Source organism: Leptosomus discolor, chromosome 6 (assembly GCF_034619465.1).
Source record: "Leptosomus discolor isolate bLepDis1 chromosome 6, bLepDis1.hap2, whole genome shotgun sequence".
In the NCBI taxonomy this organism is placed as follows: Eukaryota; Metazoa; Chordata; class Aves; order Leptosomiformes; family Leptosomidae; genus Leptosomus; species Leptosomus discolor.
This window is the reverse complement of record NC_141396.1, coordinates 40155408-40168521: the sequence shown is the minus strand read 5'-3', so window position 1 is coordinate 40168521 and position 13114 is coordinate 40155408. Positions and strand designations below refer to the sequence as shown.

The window sequence follows — 13114 nt, the reverse complement described above, 5'->3', positions numbered from 1 at the left end:
CAAGATCCTCTGTTTGCATGAACTGGTATATCACTACCAACTTTGGTACTGTTACTCAAATTTAAGCCAGCCGAGGATTTGCTCCATTGACTTTCATGAATTTATTTTTAATTTATTACTCTGAGTTCAGAATCAAGAGCTCTGGATATAAATCTTGAACATAAATAGACAATTTCCAAATCTAAACAGTATAGCCACAAGTACCATACAGAAAAACAAGCTAGGCATGTATAGAACTGTCTGAAAAGTTAACCCAATGTTGCTGTGCATTTATTAGTAGTTTACTGTTTATTAAACAATAACTCAAGATCCAAAAAATCTAATTACTTTAAATGAAGTGTTGTTTAGTGAAACAGGAGCCTGTCAAAATAGTTGTTGGAGAGGACAACTGGTACAAATGTGAGTGCAAGTTTTGTTTTTCAACTTTAAAGTGTGTTGTTTGTAGTATACAACGTATGTGCACAATACAAATTTCATACATTTTCCTCAGTGACAATAAAAAGCGCAGTTTATTATAAACTGAAGTAAAAATTAAAATTAAAAAAAAAATAAAAATCACAGTTTTGTCATTGGTATGTGAAGGTTGTTCCAAGGGCCCATCCAGAGCTCCTCTTCGTCTGACTGTGTGTGCTCACTGTGCAACTCCAAGGGCTCTTTGACATCCTCGTTATCAACTACTGATTCGTGCTCTTCTGTGCTTTTCTTTTTGGAGCCCCCTGGCTTTGTTACTGTATTTTCGGCCCCTATAGTAGAGGAAGCAAATGAGACACTGCAAGGTCTTGCGTTCATTTTATCACTAGAAGATGGTCGCTTTGACAATGTGTTCAGTGGGACATTCTCCTCGTGTGTCACTGCAAGCTTGTCCAGTTTCTTGAACTGTTTCCCCAGCCTCACTGGAGATGTGACTTTTAAATTATTACCAAGGCAAATGCGACGGGTTCTGACAACAGAGCCATTCTGTGCAATGTAGATGTTACCGTTGATGTTGTTTTGAATATTTGGGTTATTAAGACGATTCCTCTGGCTAGAATCAGGAGCGCTGTCTTCTCCAGTGGAGCTGGTCTCATACTCTGGGTCAACTATCAACTTGATCCTTTTCTTTCTGGCCCACTGTTTGACAAGAAATAGAAAATGTCATTAAATCTCTGTGCTATTTCTTGCATTTTCCTGCCCTTTTCCTATCTGTTATTTATATTGTCTTTTATCTAGACACTCATATGAATTTTTATTAACTTGGTCTTTTGTACCCTTCCTCTTAGGTTGAACACAGATATTTCTTAATTGTTTTGATTATCACTGTGTGCCCCTATCATATACACCTAATGCTCGAACATGCAAACAATTCTTTTTAGTACAAAGGTGTAAGATGGATAAATCCATTTTAGTTCATGACTGCATAATGCGCGTCAGAGTGTATAAAAATTGTGATGTTTCTCTTCAGGTTTGGAAAGCAGTGACAAATTTGTTTGTTCGGGGTTTTTTTTTTGCTTTCTTTTTTTCTAAAGATGCATTCAGTTGTGCTCCCATAAAGTCGAAGTGCACCTTTTTTGGAGAATCCTGAGAATGAAGACATTACTTTCTGAAAGACAACTTCTTTTAATCCCGATATTGACAAGCCAGTCATATTTTGAGAGAGCAATGTCTCAGTCTGTCTTACAAAGAGAGAGGAAAACCAACTAGATTAATAAACCCTTCTAACAGAAACTGGAAGGCACCGATGATGAAGCCATTGTGTGGTATTTCTAAGAAACTACTGTACTAGCGGGTAAATGCTAGGAAGGCCTTAGAAGTTTTCTTCCAGAGTATTACTACATTGTGAATTCAGTGCAGAAATGGCATTGAGCAGGTCTGTTTTACATGCACAACACATCAAGCAGAGGAAGATCTTGGGACCTACACAAGGGAAATTCTCAGGCAAGACGTTGGCAAAATTGGCTGGTTGAAAAAACAAAAGCTTGATATAAGGCTTTATGCCAGTTCCAATCTAGTGGAATCAAAGGAGACACTTTGCTATGAAATAGAAGATGGTGAAGAAATGAGACTTTAGATTTTATATAATTTATATTTTTTAAAAAGAATTAATGCAAACAATTTCCATCTTGCTGTGGCTTTGTACTAATAGTGATTACACAAACCCCATTATTTATTTTAATTTATAATTGATCTTTTAAAAAATAATGCCTCCTTGCAGTACACTGAAACAAGCGACTATCACTCTTAAATTAATGATGAAAACACTGTTATTTCACTAAGGCAGCAGACACCATTCACAGTTAACTCCCACTGCAATACATAGACATGCACACAAGAAAAGCCAGTTTTGGAGAAAGAAAATCGTGCAATGTACAAATGGGCGGTGATTACTCTCAAGCTTTTGAGAAGTTACACTTTGTACAAATTGCTTAGATGCCCATTCTTTTGTTCCTGATAAACACATACAATTTTCTTCACACAGATATATTCAGGTGGATCAAAAGACTGAGTAGTTTAAATGGGATTTACGTTAAAACACTGTGTGCAGCTACAACTTTGTGCTATATAGAAATACAAAATAGTAGATAACTGATCACGAATGTAGTTCACATTTCAACTGGAATTAAAGGCAGTAGTTGAAAAGTCAGTATCACGTTTTTAGCTCAACACCAATTGTCCTGCCAGGGTAACTCCACAGCAGGCTCAAGTATCTTAAAAATTCAAACATTTTTCTCTCCCCTGTCTAACAGAGACTTCTTGGCAGAGTTTTGATGCATATGCCAGAATTTGTGCTAGCTTTGAAGTACTCACTCACAAGACTAATCCAATAGTGGCTCAGAGCTTTAATTTTATTTAGGCTTCTTATGGCTTATCTGGATAAATCTAGTGATTGAGAAACAGCTCTGTGGCTTTTGATATAAGGTAAATGAAACACAGCTTGCTTGTGGGTATACAAAGCTTGCTAACAGCACGGATAAGAGCTCCATGAGGAGGTACATCATGCAGAGGTTGCTTCTTATATCAAAACACAAAGGCTGCTTGCGCTGCCAATAAGAGAGGTCCTTCCTATGCATCATGCTCATTCTGAGCTGAACTGTGCTAATGAAAGGGCTACAAGATTTCTCTATTGAATGACATCAGATACTGCAGGTCATTGAATTTCAAAAGGCAGATACCAAAATGTAGTACATAGGTGATGGTGACCTTCAGCAATACTTTGCTGTTATGCATCTCAAACTCTTAAACATATGTTTTTTTTAAAAAAATAATAAAACCACTGTACTGTTAGGTGGGAAGGGCAGAAGTTGGAAAACGTAATCCATTCCTCTACTGGCCAAGCTCATGTTGTACACCTACCTCTGCTTTCCTGTCTTGTACATCACTGGTACCTGAAACGTGAATCCCATGATCCAGAAACAGTTTAATCCCAGCTCTGCTAGTAATACTCTGCAGTTTTGGGAGTGTTGCTTTGCTGCAATTTCAGTTCTCCCTGCAAACAGGGCTAATGTTTACAGCAGAGAACCCATCTGAATATTAGCAAATGCTGTACGGTAGGGGAACATAAGGTGAAACCATGTATGACTTCTAAGTCTTTTCATCCTCATCCTCATCCTCATTCCTGTTCACTGAATTCTATGTTTTGCACCTTTTCCTTCCTGTTGTGTTCCATTTTGTGACAGACATAACCTGTGTGAACACAAGGCCCTTAAGATGTTTGTGCCACCAGGTTCATCAAGCTATCCATCACAGCTAATGCAAAACGCAACATTACTTTGCTTCACAACATGTATAATGCCCAAAGGATTAAATCTAAAAATCAACACAATGCCTCTTTTAACTACATTATTGAAATCAGCAGAGGAAAAAGAAGTACTACTTCCTGCCATTGCTCAATGAAAATTAATCTTTCTATATCCACCACTAAATATACCCGAGTAGTCTCTCAGAGGAATTGCATTAGTTTGGTTCTATCCTTAAGACACCATACAGGGTTCAAATGCTGAAGCACAAGATTTGACATTTTCTTTTTGGCTGTCTCTAGTCAAGTGTGTATTGCTTAGGAAAGACCACACAGAAAGCACAGCAAACAAGATCACTCCTTACTGCAAAACGTCCACCTACTGTCACTCCTTTTTAAAAGGACGTAGAATCACCAGTAGTCTCTGACTCTGTAATGGCAGTATCCAGGGGCTCGTCTGACTGAGACTGACTGTTTTCCTGGGACATGTTTTTTCTTATTTTCTTTCTTTTCATGTTGTTGCCAGAACTTTGAGTCTCAGTATCAGGGGAAGAAGCAGTTTTACCAGAAGTGGTGCTAGCTGTGCTTTTTGTCCCCTCAGTACCTTTGGAAGTAACACTGACTTCACTTTCTAGGCAAGAAGATTCATTCTTACTGATGGTTTCCTCCTTGTCACTAGCATCTGTATCAACCTCTTCTGTGCTTTCATTCACGCTATCCTCACCATTAAGAGCTGATTTTCCTCTCTTGTCTTCTTCAGAAGCAACAGTTTTTGCATTGGCAGATGTTTCAGAAACTGCCATATTTGAGTTACCTGCCAACTCATCAAGGCCTGTGCTGGCTTGCTCCGTATCCGCTTGTTCATCTTCTTCTGACACCTCTTCTATTGTATCTTCTATTTCAAGGCTGGCAGGGGATGTTTTGCTCTTATAGTTGGATCCTGAAGTTTTCCTGTAGCTTGTGTCCCTGTCACTACCTGATGCATTAGAGCTAATATTTGATTTCTGGCTGGATCGCCTCACTCTGCCACAAGAACTACCTCCCCTACTTTTTATACTGGATCTTTCAGTGCTGCTTCTACTGCTGGACTCGCTAGTCCCTGATTTGCTGTAGGAACTTCGCGTAGATGAGCTCTTTGACAGGCTATCCTCTTCATCACTGTCAGAGTCATCCTCGTCATCATCCTCTTCAGATAAGTCCTCCTCTGATTCACTGCTAGAGCTGGATCCAGAGTCATCATCAGAATCCCCGAAATCATGCCCAGTTTCTTCATCAGAGTCCACAGTACTTTCAGTGGCTTCATCTTGGTCCAGAGTTATTTTCAAGTAGTCTTTGTCTTCTGACTCCAAGTCAGAGCTACTACTCTTCACAGATGATTCATCTGAAGTGTATCTTCTGCTCTTCTTTTTCTTCTCCTCATAATCACTACCCTCATGTTCACTCTCTGCTGTGATACTTATTGAAACTCCTGATTTTGCTTCATCTCTTCCATATTCTTCCTCTCCTTCTCCTCTTGTAGGCACTGAATCTTTGCTGATAGGCTCTTGAAATTTTCTGAAGACACTGATGTGTTTTAATGCATGATTTAGTTTTCTCATTGAAGGTCTGTCATCTGTTGGTTTCTGGAAGTAACTTCCCCTGATAATCATGCTTTTCTCACCGTCCACTTGGCAAGCTGACATCAACTTGGCATAACTGGAATCTTTCCTACCGCCTTTCACCTTCTGCAGAATCATGGGGAATATCTTTGCTTTCTTCCACGGAGAACGGGCAGACTCAGTTCTTCCTACTGGTTTGTGAGTACTGACTGCTATGCGGCTTACATGCATCACTGCTTTTAGTTTCCTTTTTCCCTGGCTGGTCCTATATGCTCTTCCAGAACCATGTCTTAACTCCATCCCACCACCTAAAGGTCTGATTTCTATTTGAGCCCCTGCTCTCTGGCTTATAACTCTGCTTGAAGGACCTCTGCCTTGACTCATCGCCTGCAAATTACGAAAATGGAACTTGATTACAATTTGAAAGATAGTTATTGCGAAAGCTTGCACCCTAAGATAAGTCAGTAGGAACAAATACAGAATTTTTTCCTAGCATCAAAAACTAACTTACCTGTTTTAGAACAGCATTTTACCAAAGTTATGGGGAAAGTTTTACTTCCAGAATAGGCTGCAAGTGCACAACTACCTTACTCTGCAACAGGGAAAAATATGGCTCAGAAATGCTATCCTCCTTTAATTAAAACCCATGTGATGGATTAGGAGTCCAGCATTTCTGAAAATTAGATTTAAAAAAAAAAAAAAAAAGGAAGATTTACATCAACTTTCTTCTGGCTGCCACTGACATTTTAAAATTTCTTTACATTCAGTTGTGAACTTTATGATAAATGAGTTTAGGTGACTGCTTTTCTTAGTGGAAAATCACCAGTTATAGGTTGAGTATTAGTAATACCCCATTTGGCTAGCAATAAAAAATGGAATTACTTAAGGCTATGTGGATTTTTCTTCGAACTGGAAATCTACATTGAGGGAAAACAGATGTGGATATTAAAAGAAACTCTGCAATTCCTTTTTATTTGTAGAGAAAGGGAAAGAGGTGCTGACACGAATTTTACCGGTCATCAGAAGAGCAAACAATGATTAGCATTGAAAGAGCTGCTTATTTGGTCTGTAGTTAACACAATATTCTAATCAATTACAAAATACATTCGACAAGGTTTAATTGTCCTTCAGCTTGTTGCAGAGACAGAAGCAACACACCAGAGATGCTTACCTCTTCTGCTGTCGATCCATGTGGACTGTAGTAGTAGCCACTGTCATTCTCCACCACAACTTCCCCATACTCATCGTACATCCCCGAAGGAGAGAGCAACCGGCGGCGGCTCCCGTACTGAGGCAGTTCATACCTGGCAAAAACACCACTGTCTCTTCATAATGTGCACCAATGTGTTCACATGTGTGTCTCCACACACAGCAACAAATGCACACGCGCACATCCTGAAAGGACAAGAAATTATTTGCTCTCTTTTCTCCTTCTACCTTTGAAAAGATTATGATTCTTCTTTCCTTAGCAGTAACACAACCCAAAACCCCCTCCCATTGCAGCTGGCCGCAAGCTGGTTATAACTGGAAGGCAACCTGAACTGCGAGGTGTCTGGGATCAGTCAAGAATCCCTCAAGTGCAATGACCTTCTTTCTAGGTACCTGATTTTTTGTGGAATCTTTTTTATAATTAGAGAATGAAACAGCAGGTTTCCTGGGATCAGCAGGTTCCCTGGGATCAGTTCGGAAGAATCCCTGTGAGCTTGTAAGAACAGCAACAATCCCTGCAGTGCTTGCAGTCAGCCTAGCATTATCAGAAAGTGGGTTGATGTTTTTCTAGGTAAATGTAAAAGGCCAGACACTGTCTGGGAACTGAGAGCACAAAGTATCAGTCACTGAACTCAGGCTGGTTCAGTGAGAACTGGAGAGCCACAAAAGGGGAGGAGATGATGGAAATTAATTTCCAAGACAGCAGAAATATGCAAATAAAAAAGTGAATATAAACGTGGCAAGACAGATGGGGTACGCACTCTGCAAGCACAATAATTAGATTCCTAAAGAAGCAAGGAGTTGTGCAACGGCCTCTTAACTTTTGAAAAGAGTTTTCTTGTCAGTGCATGCCTTTGTGGACACATAGATTAAAGTAATCCTGAGGTGAAGGGAAATCTCCAGATTAGATGCTGTAAGAATAAACATCACCGACCTGGAATAGCAGCATTTTCAGAAATATATAGGGAAAATGAAAATATACCCATGCTCATAACTGTAGTAATCTTGTCCATAGTACTCCTGCCCTGGATCAATTCCAGACTCCATACTTAACTCCTGCCAAAAGAGAAACACTGATTGAATGCAGTTATACACTGATGAAAAAGGCACAAAGAACAGTATTTTAAAGTGATAATATGAGGAACACTGACAACTGTCAAGAGCCATAATGAGAAGCCGACAGGAGCTTTAAACGACCCCTTCCCTGCTGTATTCCCTGTGAGTGACTGTTTTAAGTCCACTAAATGCAGCCGCTGTTCTGGTGTGGGACACTGTCTCACTCATCCTGTACAAATACCAGTACAAAAAGGGGACTTGTGGCACAAGAAGTGACAGTGTGCCTCTCTCAAAGGAAAAAGCTGTGTTGAAAGATTAGGGCTATCTTTCTTACAGTGTTTGTCAGGTCTCTTTTTTTTTTTTTTTTTTTTTTAATGTTTTCTCAACCATCAACAATCATGAGCAGCATTGGACTGTCTGTGTCCTACAAAAGTGCCAGTGCGTCCTCCAGCTCCTCTCACACACTGTTTGGTGTTAGGCTGCGCTATGGACTACCTCTGAACTGCAGCACTGACACACAGCACCAGGGCTTGGGTTTTGGCAAGGGACTTCATGTCATCTATCTCACTGCTTCCTAGGGATTTTTCCTCTGTCCAATGAATTTAAAGTTGTGTCAGAGCACCTCGTTGTAACTACTTACAATGACCGCAGAAACTATCACCACTGTGCTACAAACCCACCATCGATAGCAAAGCCTCACAAAAGCTATGTTTGCTCTATTGCTTATTCTGGAAACAATATTGGGTCTAAAAGATTTGAAATGGCAAGTATTTGGTTTATAATCCAGAGTGGCCTTTGCACTTCACAGCAGTGTACTAATGCTTCCGTTACCCTGGCAGGCCAACCGCTTAGTTCATCCCTAGGTACAAGAATCAATTATCAGTAGACTGACATCTGAAAAAACAGATTGCAGTTGGACGGTGAGGAAATCATTCTGTCTGTGAATCTGGACACGAAACTAGGAAGGCTATCAGTCTTCAGCGATGAAATCCATGGGAGCAACTGAAAGATGCTCAAGGGAGAAATACCAAGATGCAGTAAGTTTAAGGTATTTAATTAAAACAACATAAATGGGGTAACAATGTCAGACCTTTTCATCCATAATAATCAGGGGTAAAAATATTACCTAAGACAGACAAGTTTTTATTAGGAAATTATGTAAAAGCCACTTGAAAAAGTTATAAATAAGAAATGAGAAATAGTGGTACCTCTGGTCTGAGAAGAGAAGGTCTCAGCAACTGCTGTTGCTACAAAAGAAAATTAGAAATGGATTAATTAGGCAGCAGCAATTAAAGTGCAGGTCATTTGTGTTTGAGTTAAGATTGGAAAGAAATCCTAAAAACACAGGTCCTTCAGAGCCTTTTGTACAGCACCTGGATACTTCCTTAATATAGTAAAATCACTTTACAGTCCACTATTTCTTTGGCCTAATATAAATCAAAATCCAAGTTTATGTGGTGAACTTCTGCATTATGTAACTCAAGAACTTCTGCCAGAGCCGAAGAGAACTATTGTGCGGTGTATGTTGGAGACAGCAGGGAGACAATGGCATACATTTATCCACAACAGGCAGAAAGCAGATCTATGGGAATCTGCAGTAAAGTCTGTGATTCAGCTGTTAAAAACCTGAAGTGATTTGATTTCTTACCCAAGCTTCTACTGTAGTACCATGACTTCAATTCTCTATCTATATTTATATACTTCTGGCTTTTAACAGAATACCTTGCAACCACAAATATACTTTAATTCACGATACCAATAAAAGTGAAGGATTATCTCACTGGTTTTCTCTGCAGTTTATGCATGATTTCTGTATGCAGAATGCAGTGAGAAAAGCATGCTGACATGAGGGAAGAGACCGCAGGAGGCTGTGCGGAGAGGACCTACAGGACAATATGGCTGCTCCCTGGTGTGTCACAGCTAAACATGGGTCATTTTTGGCAGTCATCTTGTTAATTACTCTGCAGCTCCAGTTTTCTGCAAATGACAGACCGATGCACAGCACTTGCCATTTGGTACGTGAGGATCAGATTTACTGAGGAAAATTGGTACCATCATCCCCACACGCCTCCCAAAACTTGGTGGCTCTATTTCAGCCAAGTTTCTTGGCCAGAACCAAACCCTGAGATGGGGAAGTTCTGTTTCTGAATTAGAGACACAGATCAGCTCTGCAAAGGGAGGAAAAATCACAGCCTAATAACAGAAAGCTTGCAGTTTGTAAAACACTACTGAATAAGGAGCAGTAGGCTCCGGACACACACCTTAAGAATAATAAAACTAATCTAGCTCTTAGCAAGTAAATATCAGCCTTTATTACAGAAATGTATTTTGGAGAACTTTCCAATTCTTAAATGAATTCATTCAGATTTCTGAAGGAAACTCTCCATGTTATTCTTTGCTGGAGAAAAAGATGTTGCAAGAACAACAGATGACACTGAGTTGCAGAGAAGGTCTGCGTGGTCCAGTATCTGGCCCACGACAGCGGGCAGCAGCAGATGATTAGGCGTGCCATAAGAAAACCCAGCACGCGTAGAGGGAATTCCCTGGGAAACTGCTTTAGGCAGTTTGTCAAGCAGGAATCTCCTAGCCTGGAGGTGACGTTGGTGCCACATGGTTGCTAGCCCCTCGGAACCTATGCCTCATGAATTTTTTGAGCCACTTGATATTTCTGGTCTCTCAAACATCCAGTAGCAATGAGTTTCATATAGGCTGCATGGGAAAAATATATTAATGTAATTAATATAACTGAGGAACAGCCTTACCTCGTGCTGTGCATATCCTCGCCTAAAAGTCAGAAAAAGAGAAAAAAAAATTAGTATATTTCTGTGAGACTATATAAAGGTGCATATTGCCATTCCTTCTGGAGAGAGATGAAAAGATAATGTAATTAGAAATACTACTAGCAAGAAAAGAAATACATATCTACAATACAAAATATGTTTTTCTTTAGGTTTGCTCTGGACATATGAGTCATTGCATGAGAAATGCTAGTGAATCTCTGGGATCTTTTCTTGCTTTAGATTGCAAATGAATGAGAAGAAATCCCCAATCTCCAAAAGCCAGAGAGCCAGTGCACCCAGTGGAACTCAGCAAGGGGAAAAGGGGTGAACACTGTGTTTGGCTTGCCTTGCTTTCCTGTAAGGGAGGTCCTGCCCAGTTACCTTCTCTGTTGTCTCAGAGACCTAGAGAGACCACCTACAGATAGACTCTCTTACTTCATGCATCTGCTTAAGCAGTGAAACAGTTTCTTTTCTACTTCTGGACTTTCTGTATCCACTTGTGACTTGCTAGAACTTGGCCTGGAGCTTCTATTACTAATTTCTTGTAACAACATGATTATTAAAATTACACATTTCCTAACATTTGCTCAGCAGGGGGGGAGTTATATTATTTTTGCTATCTATGATTATTTTGCCACAGGCTTTGTGCTTTTCATCTCATTGGAAATTTTTTGTTGTTATTTTAATTCATTTTCTTGGAGCCATTCTATGCATGACAAATGCACTTATGTCTATCAAATTCTCTAGTTTCACATTTTGTGCCAGAAAATTAAAATGGTTTAGACAAAACTAGGGAACAGCAATTTAGGTCTTAGCATTATTATTATTAAGGATAAGCCTGGATTTTTAATTTTTTTTTTTTTTAAGAAGGAAAGGGTAAATGCTCAAAATCATGTTGAGCTTAATCTAGTACACAGACAGCAGTCTAGGGCAAGTCTTTAATTACACTTGAGTAAATAATAAAAACAGAGTAGAAATCCTTTTAATTCTTTAATATCACCATCTAGAAAGTTACCTATTAATATTCAGCATATGGAATTGATTATCAGTATTAAATTAATGCTGTTGCCCATGTAATATAAAACTAATGAACAACTGAAATGAAGATTTATCATCAAAAGATGGTATGTGACTTTTCAAAGCCCACTTGAGGAACACTGTATTTAGTTTCCATATTGCCTACAATCTTCAGATAAAGAAGGTCTTGTGTTGCACAGAGGATAAGTAAGCCTATTACTCTTAATTGCTCCAGTAGTCACTACATGTCAGATTAAAAGCATAATGTAACTAATTCTAATTAAATTTGGAATTCAACTTTCTTAAAAATAGCACCACATTGTGTTTTGAAAGATGCTTAAACTTCTCTTATAGTTTTGTGTGGCCATGATTAGAAGGAAAAAAAGCCCGAAAAGACAAAAAAATACCCATTCACTCAATACAGCACAAGGATCTATTCTGACAAAAAGGCAAAGGTCAAAACAACATCATTTGTTTCCAAGAAGGAATTAAAGCTCTCCACCAAGGGAGGAATTGCTTCTGGATAAACCTCATCAGCCAGACTTCACTGCAGTCAGTCAGAGAGAAATCTTCAATGCAAAATGGGAAGCCAGGACACAGTGCCTATGATGATGTAGGATGACATGACAGCTCGTATACACTGCTGGTACTTAACATGAAAGATAAAACAAGAATGAATTTACATGTACAAAATGTGCCAACCTTTCATAGGTCTGTATTGCTAATGTAGGTTAAAGGGACTGTGATTTGCCTGTAGCAACAATTTTCCCAATTACTGGCATCCCACCAGGCATTTGCTATTTCACATTTTATATCTGTTTTCATATTAAAAGCAAAAGCATCATAAACCCCAACTACTACAGATACTAGATAGATACAGAGGGGGCAACTGCTTATCAATTTGCCCTGACTCTTAAAACGGAGATTTCCTGCAGTTCATAGCTGGAACTGAGGAGAAAGACTCTGGAAGGCAGATGAGCAATGATACGCTACTGCTTCATTCCAGCTTTGCAAACGGGTTTGCATAGAAGCACTCTCCACTGATTCAATTTCTGCTCCTGCTCTGAACTCAACCCAGCCAAGCTGACGATGGAAGGATGAGAGCTATAGCCAGGATCACATCTGACCCTAATTAACCAAATCAGACAACCTGAAGAGGGGTCAATAAACATACATGCTCAACATCTTACCAACTGCTACACTGGTTATAATACTTTGTGGTGCTGCAAAACAGCAGTGGTATCCAGACACCTCGATGGGACAGAACTTCGGTGGGTGAGGTTAAAAATACACGCCATTGGTACAGTTTCTTTCCTCATCTAATAGAATGATATTTTTTAACAAAGGCTATTCAAAAAACCAGCAGGAGAACAAACATTAATTGCAGACAAAATGAAACCACGTTTTGTAAACTTTCCACCTTAATAATGATATCCAGAATGAGAAAGTAGGTGTTGCTCATTAGTGAAGAGCTGATTACCATGATCCCACAAACACTTCTGAGACCTATGAAACTAAGTATGTAAAAAGGAGCTCCTGGATGATGTCCAGTCTTTCTGCTTAAGGAATACCACAAATAATTGTAGCCGAATAAAACCTTTGATATTTACGCTGTGAGTTACTAAACACCTGCAGCTTTGCTGCATGACACTGCACACTGCAAAATTATGTCATATTTGTCTACTATTTCACTAATGATATAATGAACTTCACAAAAGCATCTGTTATGGTTCTCCAAGCTC

At 39.3% G+C, this 13114-nt stretch overlaps 1 protein-coding gene across 1 annotated transcript in view; it reads right to left on the bottom strand.

Moving 5' to 3' along the window:
• Positions 1–555: 555 nt before the first annotated feature.
• Positions 556–13114, bottom strand: part of PCDH15 (protocadherin related 15) — a 367987-nt gene continuing 355428 nt past the window's right edge. Inside the window, exons 32-36 of the mRNA XM_086467277.1 lie at positions 10338–10359; positions 8784–8822; positions 7502–7575; positions 6482–6614; positions 556–1110 (exon numbers count right to left, since the gene is read on the bottom strand). Coding sequence (XP_086323403.1) covers positions 556–1110; positions 6482–6614; positions 7502–7575; positions 8784–8822; positions 10338–10359 — 823 coding nt within the window. The remainder of the gene's footprint in view (positions 1111–6481; positions 6615–7501; positions 7576–8783; positions 8823–10337; positions 10360–13114) is intronic.